The sequence below is a fragment of the Panthera onca genome, chromosome F2 (assembly GCF_046562875.1).
Source record: "Panthera onca isolate mPanOnc1 chromosome F2, mPanOnc1 haplotype 2, whole genome shotgun sequence".
In the NCBI taxonomy this organism is placed as follows: domain Eukaryota; kingdom Metazoa; phylum Chordata; class Mammalia; order Carnivora; family Felidae; genus Panthera; species Panthera onca.
Genome location: NC_138356.1, coordinates 68,021,010 through 68,045,775, shown reverse-complemented (window position 1 = coordinate 68,045,775; position 24,766 = coordinate 68,021,010). Strand labels below are relative to the sequence as shown.

The following is a 24,766-nucleotide window of genomic DNA, read 5'->3' as shown; positions in this document are numbered from 1 at the left end:
GAGGGGTCTTATTTAAAGTCTAATGTAGATATTAGTGGTTGACAGTCTACCCTACTGTAATAGATTTGTGTTTCCTCTTTTGCACAGCCAAGTGAGTTGATGCCCAAGCTGAAAGAGTTGGGGGCTACCATGGATGGATTCCATCGCTCTTTTGAGTACATACAGGACTATGTCAACATTTATGGTCTGAAGATTTGGCAGGAAGAAGTTTCTCGTATTATAAATTATAATGTGGAACAAGAGTGTAATAACTTCTTAAGAACAAAGGTATCTAAGTAAATTTTAAAATTCTGGACCGTATTTGTTATTCAGACATTTAAAATACATGCCCTGAACCTCAGAAATAGCAATAAGAAAATTTATTTAAATAGTTACTAAAAATCGGTTAGCATTAGATAGTCACAGATCCCTTCAGAGTACATTCAGGAGCCGTGAGGGTTCCAGAAAAGTTTATAGGACACCTGACCTCCAAGAGCTGTCCTAAGGAGGAGGGAGATGTAATTAAATGGCCACAGAATGAAGCTGTTGTAAATGTCATAACTCCCGTGATCGAGTTCAGAAGGCTTAATCAAGGAGTTCAGTTGGCCTGATCGGAGTAGGCACATAACAGCAGAATTGCTGGGTCATGTGGTAGTTCTATGTTTAACTTACGGATGAACCACCAGACCATTTTCCACAGCACCTGCAGCATTTTTCATTCTTTCCAGCAGCATCTGAGGGTTCTCATTTCTCCATATCCTTGCCAACGCTTCTTGTTTTGCTTTTTTAAAAAAATTCTAGACATCCCCGTAGGGGTGAAAGGGTATCTCATTGTGGTTTTGGTTTGCATTTCCCTGGTGACTAATGATGTTGGGCATCTTTTCATGTGCTCATTCACCATTTGGATGTCTTCTTTGGGGAAATGTCTGCTTAAGTCCTTTGCCTATTTTTTAATTGGGTTGTTTGAACACCAGATTCTTAAGTGTCATGGCTGAGAAGTTTGATTTTTAGTCAGTAGTTGACAAGGAGTAAGTTTGTGATTAGGGAACTGACGTGATTCAGGTGACATTTTTGAAGGATTAAGCATCTTCCAGCCTTGTGATATTTTGGAATCTTATTATCATGTCGATGCATGTTAACCTAGAAGACAAAAAGCCAGAAATTCCCATCTCTCTTCTAACTTCTCCTCAGTCACTTCACTTTTCACAAATATTTCTTCTTTTATAAATGTTACATGTAGCATTTCTCGGGGGCTATTACCCCAGTTTTAAGTTTTTTTCTTCCAAACCAAGGAGCATTTATTGTCACTGTTTATGCAACATCATATTTGTAAAACTAGGTAGAAAAAGAATAACTGGTTATCTTATCAAAGACGTACGGTTGACCCTGGAGTAGCACGGATTTAAGCTGCATGGGTTCATTTTGAGCTGCAGGGGTCCACTTATACACTGGTTTTTCCCAATAGATACAGTACAGTACTGTAAAATGTATTTTCTCTTCCTTATGATTTTCTTAACATTTTTCTCTAGCTTATGTTGTACAAATACAATGTATAATCCATTTAACATACAAAATATATGGTAATGGACTATGTTATTGATAAGGCTTTTCTGGTCAACTGTAGGCTATTAGTAGTTAAGTGTTAGGTGACTCAAAAGTTGTATGTGGATTTTCAACCGTGTGTGGGTCAGCGCCCTAGCCCCTGTGTTGTTCAAGGGCCCACTGTACTAAGTGTTCATGGTTTGGTTTGGTTTTGTTTTGTTTTGTTTCTAGATTCAGGACTGGCAGAGTATGTACCAGTCTACTCATATCCCAATACCAAAGTTTACCCCTGTGGACGAGTCTGTAACATTTATTGGTCGACTCTGCAGAGAAATCTTGAGGATCACAGACCCAAAGTAGGTGTATCTAAATTCCACTGGGCCTTGAACACTGTGGACAATAGAAGTCTCTGAACATCTTCCTCAAATCACACTCTTGTTCCTACCACACTTGGATCCATTCTAGTGGGTTTATTAGAGTCACTTTTTTTGAGACTGGGTATTTTCTGCAGTGGGACTAAGGAGACCCCAGTCCAAGGAAATGGAGATCAAAATAACTTTCAGGTCTGTTCAGCCACCTTTTAGTTTTATGTTCTTCTCACTTTCCAACTAACATTTTACTCACTTGGGCCTGCAGACTCCCTAGTACGTTAAAACTTTTTTTATTACGGATTTGCTCATCTGTACCTGTAACTGTGGCACACTCCTCCATTCCAGCCACCAGGTCTTACATTTATCAGACCCTAACCTTTGGAGATTACCCCCACACCCACGCACTTGTGTAACATTTACCTTGTACACACTTTTCAGCACATTGTACGCATCCCTGATACTCATTACAGCCATCTCTGACATAGGCGTTGTTATTCTTCCCATGTTAAAGGGAAGTAACTGAGGCTTAGTAAAGCTAAGTCACTTGCCCAAGATCTGGGTCTAAATGGTGGATCCAGAATACACACCAGCCCTCTGACTCCAGGGCCCAGCTCTTAAGTGCCGTGCTGTTAAGGGCAGGCTGCGTAGCTTTGCATACAGTGGGTCACAGTTTATATACACAGTCACATGAGTGAACATCTCCTGTGGTCAAAACCACCCTTAAGAATAGTTTAGGTGGGCACCACAGGAGACCCTCGCACACTCCTTCCCTCATTACGTCTCATTTTCCTTCTCCTTCTCAGTTGAGCTTCTGATGAGGTAGTCGGTACGAAGCCCAGCTGAAGGAAGGGCAGGCTCGCGTTTTCTGTGTCCTGTCTACCCCTGTGCACATGCTCACTGAGTAGAATGGTTGGTGGGATTACCCAGGAAAAGAGGACTTCTCTTCTTTCTCTGTCCAGCTGTGCGTGCATAGTTGAATTTGTGTAAGCTAAATGGCCTTATGACATGTCTCCTTTGTACAGCCTTCAAATTCTGGCTTATTTTATCTCTTCAAAAGTTATGCAACTTGGTACACTATGTGTAAACTTCTTCCAAAAGTTACAGCGTAAATGAACTTTGTCTGTGACTCATGGGCCAAAAGGAGTAAATGATCCAAAACATTTTGTAACACCTGCTTTCTGGGTACCCATGGGTGGGTCACCGAAGCCCTTCTAGAAGACTATCCACCTAATGCCATGTTAAGACTTGTAGGAAGGATTAAGCATGCTTGGGATTTCCATGTCATGTTATTGGCTTACTCATCGACATGGGGAGCCTCTCAAGTGACACATTCAGAGTGCCAGCCCTGGGTGATCGAATCAGGACTCTTCGAAGCCTTAAAGTAGGATGCAGTTCTGGAAATCTTGTTCTTCCCATTTACTTCCAGATGTAAGCTTCCTTCGCTCCCATGCCTCATTTCTTAAAGATATGTCCTTAAAGATGTGTCTTAGAACTGGGGGCGTGTCGTCTGTGGAGTTCACTGGAATTTCAGAGGCTGGGCTTCCACCCCAGACCTGCTGAGTCAAACCCCAGGAATGGGATCTGGGCACATGTTTTTAAGTGATTTAAGGTCCCCGTGCCAGCACTTGAGAACAGGAAGATGGTGGTTAAGGATATGGTGTTAGAATCAGGCCTCGCTCTGTTGTGTCATCTGTAAAACAAGGGTCACACAGCTTATGTATTGCAGAGCCATGACGACAATGACCCCGAAGAGCACAGAACCTGACACCGAAGAAGTGCTCAGTAAATACCATTGGTTGTTAGCATTGCCGTCCACGCACTCCTGAGTCTAAAAGGAATCATTGGTTTGGTGACCAGAACTGGGAGGAGAGACGAAATGTCTTTGTTGCCATAGCCACAGATGTTTGATAGGGCAGCAGGATTCAAAGTTCTTTTCTTATCAAAGTGGAAATGGCACGAGCCTCTTACATCCCGATCTTTGGGAATTTAAGGAAAGACGCCGTGGAGCGAAAACTGGGCGCTAATGCCTTCCAGCCTGACAGCCAAATCCGACCTTGGCCTCTCCGCTCAGCTCCAAACAACAGTCCAACTCAGTGGAAATGAATTAGTCCAAGCGGTGACCTGGCATAGGGCAGGAAACGGTGATTTCACTGAATTTTGCCTTCCTGGCCCATTGGGCATTCACCGTGAGATACACTGGGTGCCTGGACGCAGACGTTATTAAACGAATCACGTCATGTCATCCCTTATATCCGGTGCCCAAATCCTGTTACGTCCCCCATCTCCTCAGGATGACCTCTGAGCTGCTTTTGGGTTTTGAGTTTTTTGTCTTTCCTTTAGAATGACATGTCACATTGACCAGCTGAACACTTGGTATGATATGAAGACTCACCAAGAAGTGACCAGCAGCCGGCTCTTCTCAGAAATCCAGACCACCTTGGGGACTTTCGGTCTGAACGGGTTAGACAGGCTTCTGTGCTTTATGATTGTCAAAGAGCTACAGGTAAGCCTTTCGGCCTTCATGCATGGTTCCTGCTACCCTGGGAGAGATTTAACTTTTCTTTCATGCTTTCCTATCCTGACACGAGGCACACACATACATGCTTCTTGTCAGGTAGATAAGGATTGAGAATACATTAGAATTTCCTTGGCCAACACGGTAGTTTTTTGGGTGGACCGGTTTTGGGAGTTTCGTGTGAGGAAGTTGAGACTCTCTTTGAAACCAACAACTCCTCCGAGCAAGGGGTATTTCTAACAGGACCTAGAAGTTGCCGTTTCCCTGTCATCCTTTATAACATTTTATGACTTAGCCCAGGCTGTGTTCCATACACATTTGAGTTCATTGGAGTGTTGTTCATTTTGTTCATTATGTTTGGTTCTTCTGTTGTGTCTTCGTGTTTTAGAATTTCCTCAGTATGTTTCAGAAAATTATCCTGAGAGACAGAACTGTGCAGGATACCTTGAAAACCCTTATGAATGCTGTCAGCCCCCTAAAAAGCATAGTGGGTAAGTGTTCTGAAACCAGTCTGAGATGGAGGTAACACTAGCTTTTCCAGATTTACTAAATAGAAAATTTTATTTTCACCTTTCAGCAAATTCGAATAAAATTTATCTTTCCGCCATTGCCAAAACACAGAAGATTTGGACAGCTTATCTCGAGGCTATAATGAAGGTATGTTATGGGAGAGAGGGTGATCATCAGTACTGTATTTTTTCAACTATTATCTTCTTGTAACTTTGTCACCCAAAGAAAGCTACTCTTCCTTCTTGCGTCATCAAAGCAAAAATACAACACTTCAGTTTATCATTATTTCTAAGTTCATTTGTCCTTTATCTTCCTTTCTGGGCTGTTCTCGAGTATGTTTTCATTTATGTGGCCCATCGTTTTGCTTAACCTGAAGAAAGCAGTTTCTTTTTGGAACGATCTAGAGCAAGAAGTGCTTTCACACTAGGAGATGGAAACCTTCCTCCCTCAGGGGTGCTCCGTCCTGAGGTGTGACAGGTTTATTTACTGAGCGGCTCTGTCAGTGTCCAGCCCTGGTCCTCTCCAAGTAGGTGCTAGAACAGGACATTTGCCTCTCTCCCCTCTTGTGTCCGCACAGATGTTACAAAGCCAAGTTCTCTAGGACCCAAGTTATCCTTACACCCTGCAGAGAACACCGGGTCTTTGGAAACGAGTAAGAAAGTGAGGTGAAGAGATTAACATGGCGGATGGAAATCCAAGTCGCTTTAGGAGTCGCTCATCTGTGCTCCTGCCTTCACGCTGTGGCACTGGCTTTGTGTGTTCCGCATGTCTTTCTCTCATCACATGATGACCCAAGACCTTCAGCAACGCTTTGTCGAACACTCATGTGCAAATCATTGTCACGTGCTACGAGACAGAGTTGAAGGAAACACTAGCTGCCCCCCTCAGAAAGCCTACGTACTGTCTCGTGGGAAAGAGGAGGTTTCCTGGTGGAAAACTAATCCATGGTTACAGACATCACCTACCACAGGAAAAGCGTAGGCTGCTGTGGGAATTTGCGGAAGTTCCATTCTCTTGTTCCCAATTCTGTTAGTTGTTCGTTGAGACAGTACTCGTGGTGCCTCAGCCAAATTCACAATATATTTCCCATAATTGCAGTGAAAAAAAATTTGTTTTAATTTGGAAACTTAGATTAAGTAACACACAGAGCCTCTGGCTCTGCTGGATGTCCTCTTGTTCCGTGTCTGGACGTCCCTTAGCCACGTGATTTCCAGGTATCGAGAGCTTCTCAGGCTAAGTTTCTAACTGCTGGAAAGCTTTCAGGAGGAATGGAGAATTACCTGAGGTCAGACAGGCCTGAGTCTCACCTCTGTGGGAGGCTGAGGGAGGTTGCAGGGATGCGTCAGAGAGGTTCCCTAGTGGCTCTTACAGACCTCTGTGAGTCGTAATTGCTGGTACTTCAGTCATCACCCAAATATTTCGGCAAGTCAGTGCTCTTTACATAAAGCCCTCAAAGGACCAATTTGTCCTTTTGTCTTTTGCTGATCTGGAACAGTGATGGAGATATTCTGCACTGTTTGCTGGTAGCCGTTGGCCCCATGTAGGTACTGAGCGCTTAAGACATGGTTTGTGGGAGTAAGGAACTGAATTTTAAATTTTATTCATTTAAATCCGTTTAAATTTAAATAGCCGTATGCGGTTGTGGCTGCCCTATCCGTGCAACTCTAGAGAAACGCAGAAAGATGACAACCCAAAGATCTCTCTAGATAGGTAGATAGCATCACCTCCCAGGCTCCTTAGTCTCTCCAGAGTCTTCTTAAAGGCTTGTAGTAGGTGAGCACTGAAGAGAAAATGTTGGTCACTGAGATTCAATATTTAAATGAGAGCAAGTTAGGTTAAACTGCCTTTACTTCTGTTTCCATTTCTAGATTGGTATTTTCTAAGGGAATCCTGGACATAGAGTAGAATTAAGAGGGAATTACGTGGCAGAGCAGGGGTGGGGGGGCACCTGGGTGGCTCAGTCGGTTAAACATCCAACTTCGGCTCAGGTCATGATTTCATGGTTCGTGAGTTCGAGCCTCATTTCAGACTTTGTGCTGACAGCTCAGAGCCTGGAGCCTGCTTTAGATTCTGTGTTCCCATCTCTCTCTGCACCGCCCCTGCTCACATTCTCTCGTTCTCTCTGTCAACAATAAACATTAAAAAGAAGGAATTACATGGGGCAGATCAAAGTTGAAAGGACATTTTTGAGTGGCCTGATGAGAACCCACTGTCTTCTTGGCCTTGCCCTATTCTAATTTTTAAATAATAGTATTTTTCTATTTCTAAAGGTTTCTTATAAAAACATTTTTTGGATTTTATTTTTTTCATGTAAGTAGAATAATAATCTAGTAAGAATAGTGGCCAAAAGTAATACATCTGAGGCCATTTAACGCTTTTAACTGTTACGAGCTCCATTTATCTAAATATCTTTTCTTTGCTCTTCGGGAAGGCCCCTCTTTTTTTCTTAACCTTTCTCTGCTGCCAACCACTCAGAGGAAATGTGTCTATTCCTCCCTCACCGTTGCTAACATTATAAAACACCTTCCCCCTGTTCCTCCTCCTCTCTCTCTGTCTTGCTAATCTTTTGGGGATAGCTTCCCTAGAACATACAAGAAGGAATTCACTGGCACAGAAAGTTACAGTCTACTTTTGACTTCCTGATGCCAACAACTGGGACTTTGTTGGAATGATGTGAACTCCGCCCCAGACCTGACCAGAGGTACTTTCCCGTCACCTGGCAGGGGTCCTAGATGTCTCCGCGTATCGCTTATGCTCATCACTACTCGGAAATTACATGCTTGATCCACCACGCTAACATAATTCTGTGTCACAGATCTCTTCTTTGAATAGTTTGAGAATTACACTTGGTTACAACTGGCTGCCATTGTTATCCTTCATGTTTTATTTTGCACATTTAAAAGAATTATTCTGGGGCGCCTGGGTGGCTCAGTCACCTCAGCGTCTGACTTCGGTTCAGGTCATGATCTTAAAGGTTTGTGGGTTTGAGCCCCACGTCGGGCTCTGTGCTGACAGCTTGGAGCCTGGAGCCTGCTTCGGATTCTGTGTCTCCCTCTCTCTGCCATCCCCTGCTCATGCTCTGTCTCTGTCTCTTAAAAAATAAATAATAAACATTAAAAAGAAAAAAAAAGAATTATTCTTGGACTGTGTCAGTAGGCTTCCCCAGATTCCCAGAGAGGTCCAGGATACCAAAAAAAAAAATGGTTAGGAACCCATGGATGAGGGCTTATCATTGTTAGAAGGGCCTTTTTGGAAAATTTATGTAAGTTATTTTATAACCCAGAAGATTATGTGAACTGTAATCCTAGGTGACACAGATAGGTTTATATTCACCAAATTTTAGGATAACGGAGTACAATGGCATCCTTAGGACTCCAGAAAGTTCAGTTTAGGACAAATAAAGGAAGGAGGGCTTCTCATTCGCAGCTACTAAGCTTGGAGAACTTATTGCAAAAGGTCGTAAATAGAGCTTCAATACAGACACCTTTTTGATACGTGAACAACGGAACGTTAATGGGTCACTTTGTAAAATATCAGACTTTGGGGATATTTGAGGTTGGCGTATAGGCGTCTGTCCACACATCCCTTGCAGGGTTCCTTATGCTCCGTCAAGGATGACGCTGGTCTTCACCGGGGAGCCAGTCCAGTCCTGTGGAATGTTGTCATCCTTCCAGTCAAAACTTGTCGTCTTTGTGTTGCCTCCTTGCCGTCCCTTTGCAGCGTGGCGTGTTCCACCTGTTCTTCCTCTTCCTCGTTCACAGGTGGGGCAGATGCAGATTCTGAGACAGCAGATTGCCAACGAGTTAAATTATTCTTGTCGGTTTGACTCCAAACATCTGGCAGCTGCTCTGGAGAATCTCAATAAGTAAGTGCCGGCGTTGGAAACAGCCATCCGTGGGCCCGGATTGTTCGTTATCGGTTAGCGCCCCAGTTTCTTCAGTACGTACTCTTTTACGTTCTTTTGGGGTAAGGAGGCTGTCTGCACCTATGGCCTTCCTTCCCAGGGAAGACGGAATCGAACCCGTCTTTGTAAGCCTCCTCCCTCAGTCTTGTCTCTTGGTCTCAGTCTCTTTCTCTCTCTCTCTCTCTCTCACTCGCTATTGATGGATTTCATTTATTCAGCCAACGTTTACTGATCACTTAGTACACATCAGACCTTGTGCTAAATACTTGCACAGTTTGAGAAAGCAGTTATTACCAAATGCACAGCTGGATCTCCACAGGACTAGGTCACTGATCATCCGGAGGGCAGTTAGAAGTGTGTTAGTTACCAACAGTGGCCGTGGGCACACATCCCGGAGTGCGGTCACATCCTCCACCTCACCAGCAACCTGCTCTCATTTCCAGCCTCTACTTAAAAATAAACATCTGGGGGAGCCTGGATGGCTCAGTTGAGTCGGTTGAGCATCTGACTTGATTTCGGCTCAGGTCATGATCCCAGAGTCGTGGGATAGAGCCCTATGTCAGTCTCTGCACTAAGCGTGGAGCCTGCTTGGGATTCTATCTTGGGCTCCCTCTGCCCCTCTCCCCCACTCATGCGTGTGTGCTCTCCATAAAATTAAAACAAACGTTTTTTTTAATAATAAATAAGTAACTCAGTGCTTTTGACAAAGCAGGTATTGAAAACAGTTCAGTCAGTTCAGAAAAATTGGAACAGCGAGGGTCACCTGGGAGGCTCAGTCAGTTGAGTGGGCCAACTTCGGCTTAGGTCGTGATCTCACAGTTTGTGGGTTCGAGCCCCACATCGTGCTTGCCGCCATCAGCCTGTCAGCACGGAGCCTGCTTCAGATCTTCTGCCCTCCTCTCTCTCTGCCCCTCCCCTGCTCACGCTCTGTCAAACATTAAATGATAAGAAACAAAATTCTTTCTAATCAAAAAAGTTGGAACAGTAAAAGCATTTGATTTGGGTTAACTCCAAAAGATAAAACAATACTAGGTCAAATTTTCCACTTATAACCAGTCACAGGTACAGAAATTGAGAACTAGAAGGAACAAGCCTTCGTTTTACAGATCAGAAAACTGAGGCCCCGAAAGATGACGTCATAGCCCGTACTGACTGCTACATGAATTGCGTTCATCGCTAACATTTATCCCTGCTTCGTGTTGTTTTGTGTCTCTCCTCTAGGGCTCTCCTAGCAGATATCGAAGCCCACTATCAAGACCCTTCACTTCCTTACCCCAAAGAAGACAACACACTCTTGTATGAGATCACAGCCTACCTGGAGGCAGCCGGCATCCACAACCCACTGAATAAGGTCAACGATTAAAATAAGGAACAGAGTGGTGGGAGGCGCATGGTACCGAGGGGGATCCGGCCCGGATAGCAGGTCACTTGCTAAAATATTGGGAGAACCTGGGTTCCGATCCCGGAACCTCCCTTCTCTTAAGCCCTCACTCTCCCTGAGTTTCAATCTCCCACGAGTAACAGGAGAATCACACCTTCCCTGCCTGATAGGGGCCACGGGAATCGAGAGACACGGTGTTTGCCGCAGTTCCTTAAAAAGCGAGAAGTACTCTGTCTGTGGGAGATCAGTTTTAGGTTTGTCCGGGGTTGGGGATTTGAATTGCTGCTAAATGATGGCATTGATCCTTGATGCCCAAACACGCTTCCCTCCGTGGCTGATAGTAATCACAGCCATCATCTGGGGGCCGCGGACGCTTTTTTGTACTTGTAGTTTCCAGAAACCTCTGAGAGCTGAAAGTCTTTTCACAAGTTGGTGCCAGATCTCATTTGGTGGCAAAACTTGTCCCGAACTAACATGAGGCCGTTTATGCTTCTGTGAATATTCATGTTTTGATGCAGAAATACTGATGACTTCGGTGGTAAGGTGTTACCTACACCCCTTATTACTTCTCTAAAATCTGTAAAATCTATATGATCCCCCCGGGTTTGGATGAAAGATCATGAGCCTGAATAGCAGCTGACATTTTTTTTTTTGAGGGCTCACCACGTGCCAAGCACTGTGAACCCCGACCTTGGGTCATGTCACTCCATCTCAGCAGCTCCACGAAACGTGCGTTGTTGGGTGAGGAACTTGAGGCCGAGAGGCTGATGACCTCACCGGGGCTCCGCCGTAGCATATGCGGCAGAGCCAGCCAGTTGGAGCAGAGCTGGGGCTGCTGGCCAGAGTGCCACGCTGCCTCCCAGGGCGGTGAGGGAAGCAGGGAGACAGCGGGATCTGCCCTGACTGTACAGGCCGCACAAGACCTGGTGGGGGGCGGGGGGGGGGGGGGAGGGGCGGAGACTGCTCTGTGACATTGCACAAGGGAAAGCGAATGACACAGGAGACATTTGCTTGCTTTCTACTTACTTAATACCACTCGCTGGCTGGGTGGATCTTCTTTCCTTCTTTCCTTCTTTCCTTCTGCCCAACCCTTTCCCTCCCTCCCCCCTCCCTCCCTCTGTCCTTCCCTACAGCTCGGTTGAGTTTGTGTATTTTGCTTTCATCACACTTTCCCCTCTCCGGTTGTTTCTTTTGCTGCTTCTTCTTCTTTATTTTCATTTTATTTTTTTTATCTTAACTTGTTTTATTTTTTATTTTTTTTAAATTTACATCCAAATTAGCATCTAGATGATTTCAGGAGTAGATTCCTTAGTGCTGCTCACCCATTTAGCCCATCCCCCCTCTCCCGTTGTTCACGACATTAAGAGGATTCCCGGGGAGAGTAACTGCTATTCTCTAGGCAAAATTGTTCCCTTCCCAGAAGGGCTGATTTTTATATAGGGATTTATGTTTGCAGGGGTCAGTGGCGTTAAATGAAACTCTGAAGGCGGCAAATTAACGGAACCCTCCTAGTTTTAGGTAGTCTGCAGAGCAAAATGAAATAACGTGGAAGCTTCCCGTTTGAAAATGTGCTCTGTGGTATCGCGCACGGTGAAGAGACCATCAATTTTGCTTCCCTTTCTCTTTCCAGATATACATAACAACCAAGCGCCTACCCTATTTTCCAATTGTCAACTTCCTATTTTTGATCGCGCAGTTGCCAAAACTTCAGTACAACAAGAACCTAGGTACCGTATGACATTTTTTGCCATAAGTAACAGTAACAGTGGATTCATACCTAACCAAACAGCTCTTTGTACAGAGAATGCTGCGTCACCTACGAGCCCTTTCCTTAGTTCGATGCGTGTTTGTTTTTATTTTTTAATTTTTTTTCAATGTTTAGTTTTGAGGGAGAGAGAGACAAGAGTGTGAGCAGGGGAGGGGCAGAGAGAGAGGGAGACACAGAATCCGAAGCAGGCTCCAGGCTCCGAGCTGTCAGCACAGAGCCTGATGCAGGGCTCGAACCCATAAGCTGTGAGATCATGACCTGATCAGTCGGACACTTAACCGACTGAGCCACCCAGGCGCCCCTTCATTGTGTGTTTATAAAGTGCATGTCTTTGGGCCTGTGAAATATGATGCTCCTTCGTGATGTGGAAAGTGGATTTGCCTTTTTTTTTTTTAAGTTTATTTTAAAGTTTATTTATTTTGAGAGAGACAGAGACAGAGCATGAGTTGGGGAGGGGCAGAGAGAGAGGGAGGCAGAGAATCCCAAGCAGGCTCCACTGTCAGCATGGAGCCCGACACGGGCCTCCAGCCCACAAAGCCGTGAGATCGTGACCTGAGCTGAAAGCAAGAGTCGGATGCTTAATGGACTGAGCCACCCAGGCGCCCCTAAGTTTATTTATTTATTTTCAGAGAGAGTGAGGAAGGGACAGAGAATCCCAAGCAGGCTCCGCACTGTCAGTGCAGAGCCAGATGTGGGGTTCGAACTCACAAACCATGAGATCGTGACCTGAGCCGAAATCAAGAGTCAGACACTTAATTGACTGATCCACCCGGGTCCCCCTACAGTGGATTTACCACGAACTAAGTACGGTCCGCCTTTAATTTCCAAACATTATCCAACCTGTAAAATGTGTGGGATCTTTGCTTCTCTCCTTTCCTTAATGTTGAGGCAGCTGATCATGGTGTGAGAGAAACTTGGTTAATGTTTCCTTCTCACAACAAGTGTCCTGAGCCTCCCGTGTGTATCGGGAGCTGCGGTATGAAAAGTAACGAGACGGTGAAGGAGAGAAGACCGACACCAGAATATCGAAACTTTAAGACGTGTATATGATGCCATATGAAAATACTCGGTACGAGCAACAGCTACCAGGACCTTCCAGTGTGTGTGTCCTGTCCAGGAACATAGCCCGAATTTTTTTGCCATTGGGCACTTTCCCTTGAGTATTTTTTATCATCTCTTACTTTTCTAATAGATTCCCAGGTACTTCCTCTGCCTCCAGACTTTGTATCAAAGTGGAGCTTTGTAAAGTCTGCTATAGAGTTCAATTTACTTTAGAAGTATTTTAAGAGCTTTTCTATAAATCTAACTCTATTATTTTTTAACCAGAAGTTCTGAAATGAATTTCTTGCTTGAAGTATTTCTCTTCCTAATTCATAAGCTCTTTTAGGAAGATGTGGAGTCTCTTTAGGATTTTTACTCTCTGATTCAAAAATACTCCTTGATCCCAGGCACAGCTCCCGTAACAGTACCTGTCCCTGGCACAGACTTGCAGGGCACGGTGGCCCCATAAATACTGCTGCAAGAATGAGGAACAGACATGTGTCCGGTTTCTGGCTCTCCCACTGCTCACTTCCCAGGGCTCACCTTGTGCCTTTGGCCAAGTTACTTAACCTCTCAGGGCCAACCAGAAACAGTACCTGGCCCGGAGCAAGTGCTCCACTGATGCTAACCCCTTTTCTGTGTATCGGTCAAAATCAGGGTAAAGAACCACCCCAAGGTGGATTTAAGAGTTCATCTCAAGACTCCGAGCCACGTTCTCCTTCTGTGGTCCCTGTTACAACTAAACAAGGATATATGATACTTCTGGGGCACCTGGGTGACTCAGTCGGTTGAGCATCTGACTTTGGCTCAGGTCACCATCTTATGGTTCGTGAGTTTGAGCCCTGCATCCCCCGCCCCCCCCCCCCCCGCTGCCTCTCTCTCTCTGCCCCTCCCCTGCTCATTCTCTCTCTCAAAATAAATAAAAACTTTAAAAAAAAAAGAATATATGATCCTTTATAGTGATGGATTGTCAGTGCGTAAAGATAATCTTGTTTTTATTAAAGACTGTTCACTGGTCTCATTCTTAGGTAGTATTTCTTTCATTGTACAGCTGCTTATAGGAAGTATTCCCTTGAATTCCCAGATCTCTCAACAAAACAAAACAAATGAAACCTTTAGTGTCCTGGAGATGTATCTCTGTCTGACTGCAGTTATTTTCATGAATTAAACTGACCTGTTAATCTGGGGACCAAAATAATGAAAAAGAGGGCTAGTAAGGAACATCCGGGTGTTTGGACCGCAAGAAAACATTTATTTCACCTTGCGAGTGTTGCTCTCGAGAATGATCTAAGAAACCCCTGCCTACCTTGGTCTGTCCTTTAAGGAAGCATCTCCACGGTGCTGCATTCAGAGCGGAAGTTCCTTTTGTGAAGCATCGTGGTCACTGTGTGCCTGGAAAGGGTTAATTCTCCATGTTCTGACTGCCTTTATTGTCTTGTATGGTAGATCCTTGAGCAAATTCAGAGTTGCCAAGGCCCAGGTTAGGGAAGTCAGGATAACTTGTTTTGGCATCTCTGGGTTAAGTAAGAGAGTTTCCGGTCTTCACAAGAGCCCAGAGATGGGATCTGAAGGTCTGGCCAGTTTAACGCCTTTCTCCAAAGCACTGGACCATTTTACATCCCACCAGCGTTTGGCAACGTAAGTCATCTTACTTTTAACTGATCTGTTGGGTGTGTATGGTATCTTGTGGTTTTTAATTTGCCTTCCCCTAATGACTAACGATGCTGCGTGCTTTTTGGCCATTCTTTATATCTTTCTTTGTTAAGCGTTAATGTCTTTTGCCTGTTTTTAAATTAGGTTGATTGCTTTTTTATCACTAGGTTGTAGGAGTTATTTATATTTTTGGATACTCTTTTTTTTTTTAATCTAAATGGTACACACTACTCACATGGCTCCATTTCTTTTTCTTTTTTAATGTTTATTTTTGAGAGAGAGAGAGAGAGAGAGAGAGAGAGAGAGAGAGAATCCAAAGCAGGCTCTGCATGCAGGGCTCCATCCCATGAACCGTGAGATCATGACCTGAGCCAAAGTCAGATGCTTAAGTGACTGAACCCCCCCTGGCGTACCCCACCTATTTATTTTCTTACTGGTGACCTTAATGAGCAGAAAATTTTAATACTAATAATGTCCAGTTTATCCATTTGTCCTTTATAATTGTCCTTTTCTGTGTCCGGTCTAAGAAATCTTTGACTAACCCTAAGGTTACGAAGATATTCTCCTATGGTTTTTTTCTAGAAGCTTTGTGGTTTTAGCCCTTACATTGAGGTTTGTGGTCCATTTAAAATTACTTTCTATGTACAGTGTGAGGATATCCAGTGTCAGCACCATTTATTGAAAAGATTTCTTGTTCTCCATTGAATTGTTTGGATATGTGTGGAAATCCAATTGTTCCTATAAGGGTGGGACTGTGTCTGGATTTTCTATTCCGTTCCATTGATCTATTTATCCTCATGCCCGTACTGCCTTGATTACTATAACTTTATAAGAAGTCTTGAAATCAGGCCATGTAAGTCTTCCAACTTTGTTCTTTTTCAACATTGTGTTTCTTTCCCCTCAAAGACCCTAAGCTCTAGCTCCTGTTCCCCAAGCAGCCATCCGGGCAGAAGGCCAAGGCCTCCAGATTTGGGCAGAAGTCCTTAGTGAAAAAGCCAGTTTTGGCACTCACCCATTCCACGAATTTCCTTCTTCCACCGTGCAGGCTTCTGCAGATTCCTTAATCACATAACGTTCCACGTTGTGTTTAAAGATACGTCTTAGAAATGTTATCCGGGATTCAGACTGTTTTCGTTTAAGAGACTGGCTCAGCGTGGATAACATGCCATGCTGCCATGAACAGAAGTTGCTTGTAGCTAATTTTTACTTTCTCGTTTCCCTTTAAAGATACAGATCTTTAAACTTGTCTGCAACGGCGTGTGTTATTGTATTATCCAAAAGAGACAGTGACGATGGTTATAAAAATCAGTAACCGTTTGACTCTGTTGGATCAGACCACCGGAAGCCCCCAGCAATCCCGGGCCGAATTCAAACAGTAGTCCAGAGTTGTTGTTCCCCAGTTCATCTGCCAGTGCAGGCGCGGCCCCCAAACATGTTGACATTCACAAGCATTCGTGCTGAATGAACACCGCCAAAGGCAAGCCCTTGGCTTTGGCGGCATAATTTGTGATTTGTCGCTCCTTTTGCAGGAATGGTCTGCCGGAAACCCGCGGACCCCGTGGACTGGCCGCCGCTCGTCCTGGGATTGCTCACCCTGCTGAAGCAGTTTCATTCCCGGTACACCGAGCAGTTCCTGGCGCTGATCGGCCAGTTTATCCGCTCCACAGTGGAGCAGTGCACAAGGTACCGAAAGCCGGTCTGGAAAGAACAGAATCAATGTTACAGAATGGGCTATAAACCTTGCGTGCGAAGTTCCTCCTGTTGTCTCCCTCGTAGAGATGGGACTTGCTGTCACCCTGCTGTGTAAAGCAAGTCAGGGCCCACCTTGTTCAGAGCAACTAAAGACAACCCATCCGTAGTCACTCTGCTGGGGGAGCCCCCTCGGTGAGCTCCACAGTGATTTTACAAGGACGAGTCATGACCAGGATTCGCGACCCCCGCGGGGAAGAGAGTGCAGGCCTGTTCCTCTGCTGTCCTGGGTGCTGTGCTCAGAGCTCAGGGAGCCCGGCCCTCCGGCCAGGCCACTGGCGTAGGATGGCCCCACAGCCTTCAGCGGGAGTCAGGGAGCACGTCCGTGTCAGCCTGGGCACGGCCTGGGTTCCCGGTGTATGAGGAAACAGAAGTCACATCAAAGCCCCAATGGGATACAAGGCTCGTAAACCCTTTCTTCTTCCCGCCCCCCGAAAATGTGGCTTCTCTGGGATAGAAAAAAACAGTTATTTGCAGGAGATGCTGCGTCCTGAGCCTCCTCTGTTACCCTGAAGGGTCAGGCCACCTGACTAAATTTCTCTGGCGTGTTGCACATCCAACGTCTGGAAGAGTACCGTACGCCTGGTCGCTTGGGTCAGTGTAACTTAAAGACTGATGGGAATGACCTTACAGGTCCTCACAGTGCACCCCTGACCGGACATGATTTCAGAGGCCGTTTAGTTTACCTCAGCCAGGATGTGAATCAGCGCTCAGATGCCCCTGGCAGGAACCATCCCGATCTGCTCGGACACCCCCCTGGGTGAGGTACTCATCACCTCTCAAGGCCACACAGCCCTGGTCACTGGAAAGTGGCTGACTGTGATGAATGGAAAATTCCATCCTGTCTCTCTGAGATTTCGCTCTCTGGGCCTCTCTCCACGCTCTGCAATTAGAAGAAATACAGTCTCCTTCCTTTGTGAATGTCAGCTGTTGCCTTAGGTCTTTTCCTTTAGATAAGCTGACTTCCGCCTGTTCCTGTGCACCACGCTGTGGCCACTCACCGCATCCGTGACCTCTTCTGGGGGTTCCAGTTGGTAATCCCACCACTTAATATGTGGTTTCCCAAACCCACACCGGGATTCCAAAAACAGCTGACCCCTTAAAGCGGAGGGGTCATAAGCTCCTTCATTCCAGGTCCCGTGTGGAGTGCAGCGCGGCTAGAATTGCAAGACCGGGTTCTTGACCTCTTGCAACCTTCTCAACCCCTGACCTCTTTTCCCCGAGAGCATCAGTCAGGCTAATTCTGCCCCATCTTAGTTAGCGGACCCAACGACAGACGGACGCTGGGTGTCTTTCTAGGACGTATGCTGAGACTTGCTTCCAACAGCCGACTTTTAAACAATTAAAAAACAGAAGGTAGCTCAGAAGGATGGGGAAGTCTTGGAAATGGAATTGCAGCAATTGCAAAACGAGGTCAGTTGCAAAGGGCAGCAGTGAGCACCCAAAAACCTAGTGCATCTGGCTCCGGACCATGAAGAGGAAGCCAGGGCTGCAGTCAGCTTGGTCCAAGGCGATTGGGAAGTGACCTCCACACGGGCCACCCCAACCCCAGTCCCCCATCTGTCAGGAGCTGGCAGATCCTTCCTGATTCTTCCTCACCAGTGACTACAAAGCGTGGCTGTAGCACAGCCTGTTACCGGTGACCCTGACAGAGGTCACCAGGAGACGGGCATCAGGCCGCGGCTCGGTTTCTGGTTTGTTCAAGTGCAGTGACATCAGGAGCGTGGGATGCACGGAGGCTCTCCCTTTCCCTCGCCGCCCTGGTCCTGCACTGAAAGATCGAGAGCAGCGGCAGCTTTTTTCCAGGTGTAACCACCCTTCAACCTGCTTTTCCAAAGCAAAACATCATCCGGGAAACTAATCAGTAATCCAATTCCATGAAATCCTTCATTAATCAGAAAATGCCGTTCTGTACGTAAATTAGAAATCGTTTTAAGAGCTGAAGATTCCTTCCGCTGTAAAGAAAGGGTGTAGGCTCCGTGAGAAGCCTGTCACGTCCTCTGCTGCATCCACAGCTCTGGAACGGTTTGGGCAGCGTGGCGGTCGTGTGAGTGAACGCGTAGGATCCGTATGGGAAGTTACTGGACGCTGTACTGGACCCCTTCAAATGTACGGTAGGGGGCAGGTGCCGTCCCAGATGCTGAGGAGAGAAGGCTAAAGACAGGACCCAGGCCCTCGAGGAAACCAACACACAAACAACTGAAAACCTCCGAGACTTGGGGGAGAATACTGAGTATGCTCAAAGCGTACGAAAAGGCCATCTGCCCAGAGGAGTGAGGGAGGCCTTTCAAAGGAGGAAGAAGCTAAGCTAGAACTGGCAAGATGCCTAGAAATTTACTCGTAAAGTAGGCGTGCAGAGCAAACGGAGCCGCAGCGACCGGGGGCTGGGGAAGCGCGGCCTGTTCAGGGACCTGCCAGTTCTTGAATCACGAGGTGCAGGGTGGTGAGCAGTGAGTCTAGACGGACGGTGGGGGCCGTGTGGTGGAGGCCCACGTAAGCCATTCAGCGCAGTCTGCCTCCTCTGGGTTATGTTCTGAGAATACACCCACAGGATAATGATATGAATCGAGAGGATGTTCTAGAGATTTTCTCCTTTGACTTTAGTGGTCTGTCGTTTCTCTAGTCTCGGTATTTTGACTGAGGGCCCACCACGTACAAAGCGGTGCATTGACCCAGACTGTTCTCTGTTGCAGCCAGAAGATTCCCGAAATGCCTGCGGACGTTGTGGGTGCCCTCCTGTTTCTGGAGGATTATGTTCGGTACACAAAGCTACCTAGGAGGGTAAGCAGTAGACAAAGGACGCTATTAAAACCCTTTTTGTAAAAAGGGGCCATTAAGAGTGGCCCTGGAGGGGCGCCCGGGTGGCTCAGTCGGTTAGGCGTCCAACTTCGGCTCAGGTCATGATCTCACAGTTCATGGGTTGGTGCCCCACATTGGGCTCAGTGCTGACAGCCCAGAACCTGCTTCAGATTCTGTGTCTCCCTCCCTCCCTGCCCCTCCCCTGCTCATGCTCTGTCTCTCTCTCTCTCAAAAATAAAATAAACATTAAAAAAAATTTTTTTAATTAAAAATAAGAGCGGCCCTGGACTCACTAGGGGTACAGTCCAGGAGCTTATCCCAGTGGATGCTCTGAGCCCCCCTGGCCTCCTTCTGCCCGCGGCTGTGAGCGCTCCTTTCACTGCGTTTGGTGTTTCACAAGCCCGACTCTCACCGCACCTACCCCCCTCCTCCCTCCCTACCACGCCCCCCTCCCAAGCAGCTTACCCAGCCCTGCTTCTGGTTCCAGAGGAATAGATGGGCAGTCCAGGACGGAATCCTGGAGGCAATAATTGTGTGGGTGGTTTTTCCCCCGCTTCCCACAGCAAGTTCAGTTCAGTTCACACCACAACTAACATATTTACCCAGGGTTTCCAAAAATGGCTTCATTTTTTACTCCCCAAGATAGTCTTTCCTGTTCCTTTCTCACTAATAATTCCACTTTGGTAAGTTTCAGCTCAAAGTGCAGAGCTTCGTACCAAAATACAAAAGACTTTTGATAGATTCCGAAAAGCCATTCTGATTTTTTTTAATTAGTAGGTTACTTTTTCATAACAACAGCCAAAGACGACGTTTTAAAAATTAACTGGCGACATCTTCCGCAATAGTGAAACGCTGGCGGCGTCCCCACTGAAGTCGGCGCCGTAACAGTGATCTAGCAGTACTGACTCTCGCCGCGGCTTTGGCCGTACAGGTTCAAGGCAATAAACCAAGTGACAATTAAAAAATGCACAAAGGAAGACAAATTTGTATTGTTCACAGAGGATGTAATTGTCTTCCTTGAATACCCGCTGGAATCATGTGGAAAACTGTTCCAATTTAAGACTACAGAAAAGCCGATTGGAGAATGTACAGGGTAAATGCACGAATAACTAACGCAACACATGGTGTGAAAAAGATCCCATTCGCAGAATTAAGGAAATAGCGTAGCCAGGAGTAGTAACCTCTACAGGAGGGGCGCCTGGGGGGCTCAGTCGGTTAAGCATCAACCTCTTCAGTTCAGCTCAGGTCATGATCTCGTGGTTCATAGGATCAAGCCCCACATTGGGCTCCGTGCTGACAGCGCGGAGCCTGCTTGGGATTCTCTCTCCATCTCTCTGCCCCTCTCCCACTCACGAGCTCACTGTCTCGCAAACTTTAAAAAAAAAAAGCTAAAACGCTGCAAGAAACACGGTTTAGAAAAAATAAGTTATTTTTGATATTTTAATAACAGTTTAGAACAAAGTATAAAAATTCAGAGTCCATCATTCTGAATAAGGAAACTCAAAGAGTAGTTTTTATTCGTGTATAGGTTTATTGCAGCTATGATCAAAATCCCAGATAATTTTTGTAACGTTGGGGGGGAGGGGGATTTTTAAACATTTTATAGAACTCAGACCAAAAGTAGATTGTTTTTAAAGAAGACATTTAAAACATACCAAATACTTAAAACTATTGTAAAACTACAAAAATCACAATAGTGTGGCAGTGGTATGAAACTCAGTAGATGAATCAATCGATCAGAATACGTAGCTTCCTTGGGGCACCTGGGCGGCTCAGTCAGTGAAGCGCCCGACTTTGGCTCAGGTCATGACCTCACGGTTTGTGAGTTCGAGCCCCGTGTTGAGCTCTGTGCTGACAGCCCAGGGCCTGGAACCTGCTTGGGATTCTGTGTCTCCTTCTCTCTCTGCCTCTCTCTCTCTCTCTCTCTCAAAAATAAACATACATTTAAAAAAAATTTTAAACAAAAAAGAATATGTAGCCTCCTTACATACAGCTGCATGTAAGGGAAAGTAGCATCATAAATTAGGGGAGTAAGGAAATATTTTAGTCAATAGTGCTAGCACAGTTAGTTCATTATGTGATAGTCAAAAAATAGCCACTTAGTGTCTTCACATCTTTTTTATATCCATACAGCTAGTATGGAAAATAGAACCAGTAAACACAAAAATTTTATACAACTATGTATGAGCTCTCAGAACTTTCTGTATAAACACCAAAGGAAGAAACCATAAAGGAAACGATTTAGAGATTTGATCTCATGAATGCTGAATGTAATGAAACAATTCTGTCAAGTGTCTCTTAATTTAAAAAAAAAAAATGGGGAAAATATCAACAGAGGATCAGTTTTCTTGATGTGTGGCATGTTCTTTTACATCAGTAAGAAAAAGATAACCAATCCAATAGGAGGGGGGAAAAAAGACAAGGGATATTAATAGGCAGTTTTCAGGAAAAGAAATACAAATGGCCAATAAACATTTGTAAAAATGTTCAACCTTAATTCAGGTGTCACACATCAAAATAACAGTAAAACTTACCGTTTCCACCCATCATATTGATAAAAAGTAAAATGTTGGGCGCCCGCTGCGTGGAAATCTTTAGAGAACTAGGACTTCTTAACTTCTCAGTACTGTTGATGGCAGTGTAAATTGTTTATTCTATGGGAGGGCCATTTGGCTTAATTCAAAAATAACTCGTAATATTCTCACCTGGTCCGTGCAGTTCAACTGCTTGGAATGTATCTGCTGGGTATATGTGCAAAAGTTCACCAAGATGCGTGTGCAGGGATGTTCATTACAGAAGATTTAGCAGAGGCAGGGGCACCTGGGTGGCTCAGTTAGTTGAGCGTCCCGACTCTTGATTTCAGCTCAGGTTCACGATCTCACAGTTCGTGGGATCGAGCCCTACCTCAGCGCAGAGCCTGCTTAGGATTCTCTCTCCCACAAAATAAATGAATAAACAACAACAAAAGATTTAGCAGAGGCAAAGGACACAAGGTTATGTGATCCTAATTTTGAGTATGTGTTATGTGTAAATTGGAGGGATTCGTACAAAATAATTGCCAGTTTGAGTTTTCTCTTTAAGGGTTTAAGATTAAAGATTATTTATTTCCATTTTACACTTCTCTGCATTTGCTAAATTTCCTCCGAGTAGCAGATGATCCCTTTATAATCAGGAAAAAAAATTAAACGCTGCTTTTAAAAAATAACCAATTTTGGAGCACATGGGTGGGTGGCCCAGCCAGCTGAGCAACTGAGTCTCGATTTTGGTTCAGATCATGATGTCGTGGTTTGGGAGTTCAAGCCCCACGTTGGGCTTTGCACTGACAGTGCAGACCCTGCTTGGGATTCTCTTCCTGTCTCGCTCTCTGCCCCTCTCCACCTCATGCTCTCTCAAAATAAACTTACAAAAAAAAAAATTCTTTCTCTCTCCCTGTGCCCCTCTCCCCTGCTCATGCTCTTGCCGTCTATGAAAATAAAAAAATTTCCAATTTCTAGCAGTTGGAGATCACCTAGCCCTACATCCCACCCATTCACCCTACCCACCCCTCCTCGGGCTTCCCCCAAGAACAGTTCAGGACTAAGTGCTGAGGCCCTTACCCCCCCCCCCCCCCCCACCGACCTGTCCCTTGGGACACGCTGTTCTTCCCAGGTGGGTCATAGATCAGTTGTGAGGTGACCTGAGATCACCTGTCAGCACTTCCCAGAGGCGTGCGCATTCCTAGCACCTCAAGTGCCCCGGGGAGCCGGAGAGCCTGAGAGCTGAGCCGAGCGGAGGAGCTCACACCTGGCGCGTTTGGAGGCGGGAGCACCGTAGAACGTTCCCTCGGATGCCAGCAGGGCCGAGGAGCTAGGCACCAGTGTGAGGAAGGACAGCAACGCGAGGCAGCGGTTTCAGGGAGTGCTCCTCCCCTGCGAGTCCACTTGCCTGAGACCCACCTTGCTGCCAAGGGGGTTTTTGTTTTCCTTGCATGTGGAAAATTCTGACCTTGTTCTGAATCAGAACACTAGGAAAAAAGTAACTCTTCTGTTTACTCTTTTTAGGTTGCTGAAGCACACGTGCCTAATTTCATCTTTGATGAATTCAGAACAGTCCTGTAACTTTTTTGACATCTGCATCTTCGGGCAGAGGCTTGTCCTTCAATCTTCCCATGACTAAAATGAATTTAGAAATGAAGCAACTCAGCTGCTCGTAGAACTGCATCGCTCCCCTTAACTGTGGGAAACGTCAGGTATTAAGATGTATCTCACGGCACTCGTTCATATAATTAATATTGTTTAAATCATGGTATTATATGCAATTTGTATCATGTAGGAGCAGAATGCATTTTTGTACTGCCTCTTATAAATGCGGAATGTAATTGTTACATATAAATCCATTTAGTTTTATGTTCTAAAGAACTATTTGTGCAATTCGGGATTTTCAGTAAAATAGTAATTGCCAGTACCTAAAGGGGTCCTTCTGCCTATGATTCCAAAACTGTGTATTCATCGTTTAAAAAAACAACAAACAAAAAAACCTCTGGAAGGTAAGCGAGGAATCTGGTAGGTCCCATGGATACCCCCACAACAGGCTGGCAGGCACAGGTGATGGCCAGACCGGGACCAAACAGAGACCACACGCTCCACGGACTAGGTACTGTGGAAGTTTCTTGGTGTCTGAGGTTCACTGTTCTCTTCCAGCCATAGAACCCCGGCGGGGGGTGGGGAGGGGGCAGTTCCCAGCATGCCTTCTTGGTGTCCCTCCAACTTCAGCTGCTCCTTCCGTCCTTCCCCCTCCGCCCCCTTCCCCAGCCACCTGAGCCCCACCCCAGCAGCCCGGCCTAGTCAAGGCCCAGCACAGAATTTTAAAAGTGAACGGTCACCCAGCGTGCCTGTGGCTCAGTCGGTTGAGCGTCCGACTTTGGCTCAGGTCATGATCTTGCCATTCGTGAGTTCGAGCCCCGTGTCAGGCTCTGTGCTGACAGCTCGGAGCCTGGAGCCTGCTTCAGATTCTGTCTCCCTCTCTCTCCGCCCCTTCCCCGCTCACAATCTCTCTCTCTCTCAAACAAAATAAACATTAAAAAAAAATTGTTTTTACAGCAAATTGTTGCCCAATACATAAGGAGTGTGGAAGTGCCCCCCCGTGGGAGGCTGGCATGGCACATGAGAACTCAGTCCATGGCCATCCAGCATCATCTCAAAAATACCTTGCGGTTTTCCATCTGTAATCAGGTAACATTAACTGCACGAAGTGAGATCTTTAGTTCTCTGTGAAAATGGCCCCCAAAGAAAGCCAGCTGCTAAAAAGGCCAGACTAAGAAAGTGAGATTTAAACCAGAAAACGGAAGTGTGGAATACCCTAGAGGGACTTTGACAAAACCAAGGGAATGAGTCCACCACACGTGCTAAAATGAGGCAAATGAGGTATGCAAGCAACACCACCTGTGATGTGGCAAATGTCCTCGATGGAGAGAAAAAGTGAGAAAGAGAAATTTTTGTTATAAAAGCCTTTTTTAGGGGCACCTGGGGTGGTTCAGTCAGTTAAGCGTCTGACTTTGGCTCAGGTCATGATCTCA

General features: G+C 45.7%; 1 protein-coding gene across 1 annotated transcript in view; it reads left to right on the top strand.

Annotated features, from left to right (window-relative positions):
* WASHC5 (WASH complex subunit 5) overlaps positions 1 to 23,655 on the top strand; it is a 63,192-nt gene extending 39,537 nt beyond the window's left edge. The window contains exons 19-29 of the mRNA XM_078441478.2: positions 88 to 267; positions 1,753 to 1,877; positions 4,233 to 4,395; positions 4,796 to 4,898; positions 4,985 to 5,064; positions 8,679 to 8,782; positions 10,043 to 10,172; positions 11,833 to 11,929; positions 16,194 to 16,347; positions 19,107 to 19,194; positions 23,253 to 23,655. Of these exons, the coding sequence (XP_078297604.2) occupies positions 88 to 267; positions 1,753 to 1,877; positions 4,233 to 4,395; positions 4,796 to 4,898; positions 4,985 to 5,064; positions 8,679 to 8,782; positions 10,043 to 10,172; positions 11,833 to 11,929; positions 16,194 to 16,347; positions 19,107 to 19,194; positions 23,253 to 23,309 (1,281 nt within the window). The 3' untranslated portion in view covers positions 23,310 to 23,655. The remainder of the gene's footprint in view (positions 1 to 87; positions 268 to 1,752; positions 1,878 to 4,232; positions 4,396 to 4,795; positions 4,899 to 4,984; positions 5,065 to 8,678; positions 8,783 to 10,042; positions 10,173 to 11,832; positions 11,930 to 16,193; positions 16,348 to 19,106; positions 19,195 to 23,252) is intronic.
* Positions 23,656 to 24,766: the final 1,111 nt, after the last annotated feature.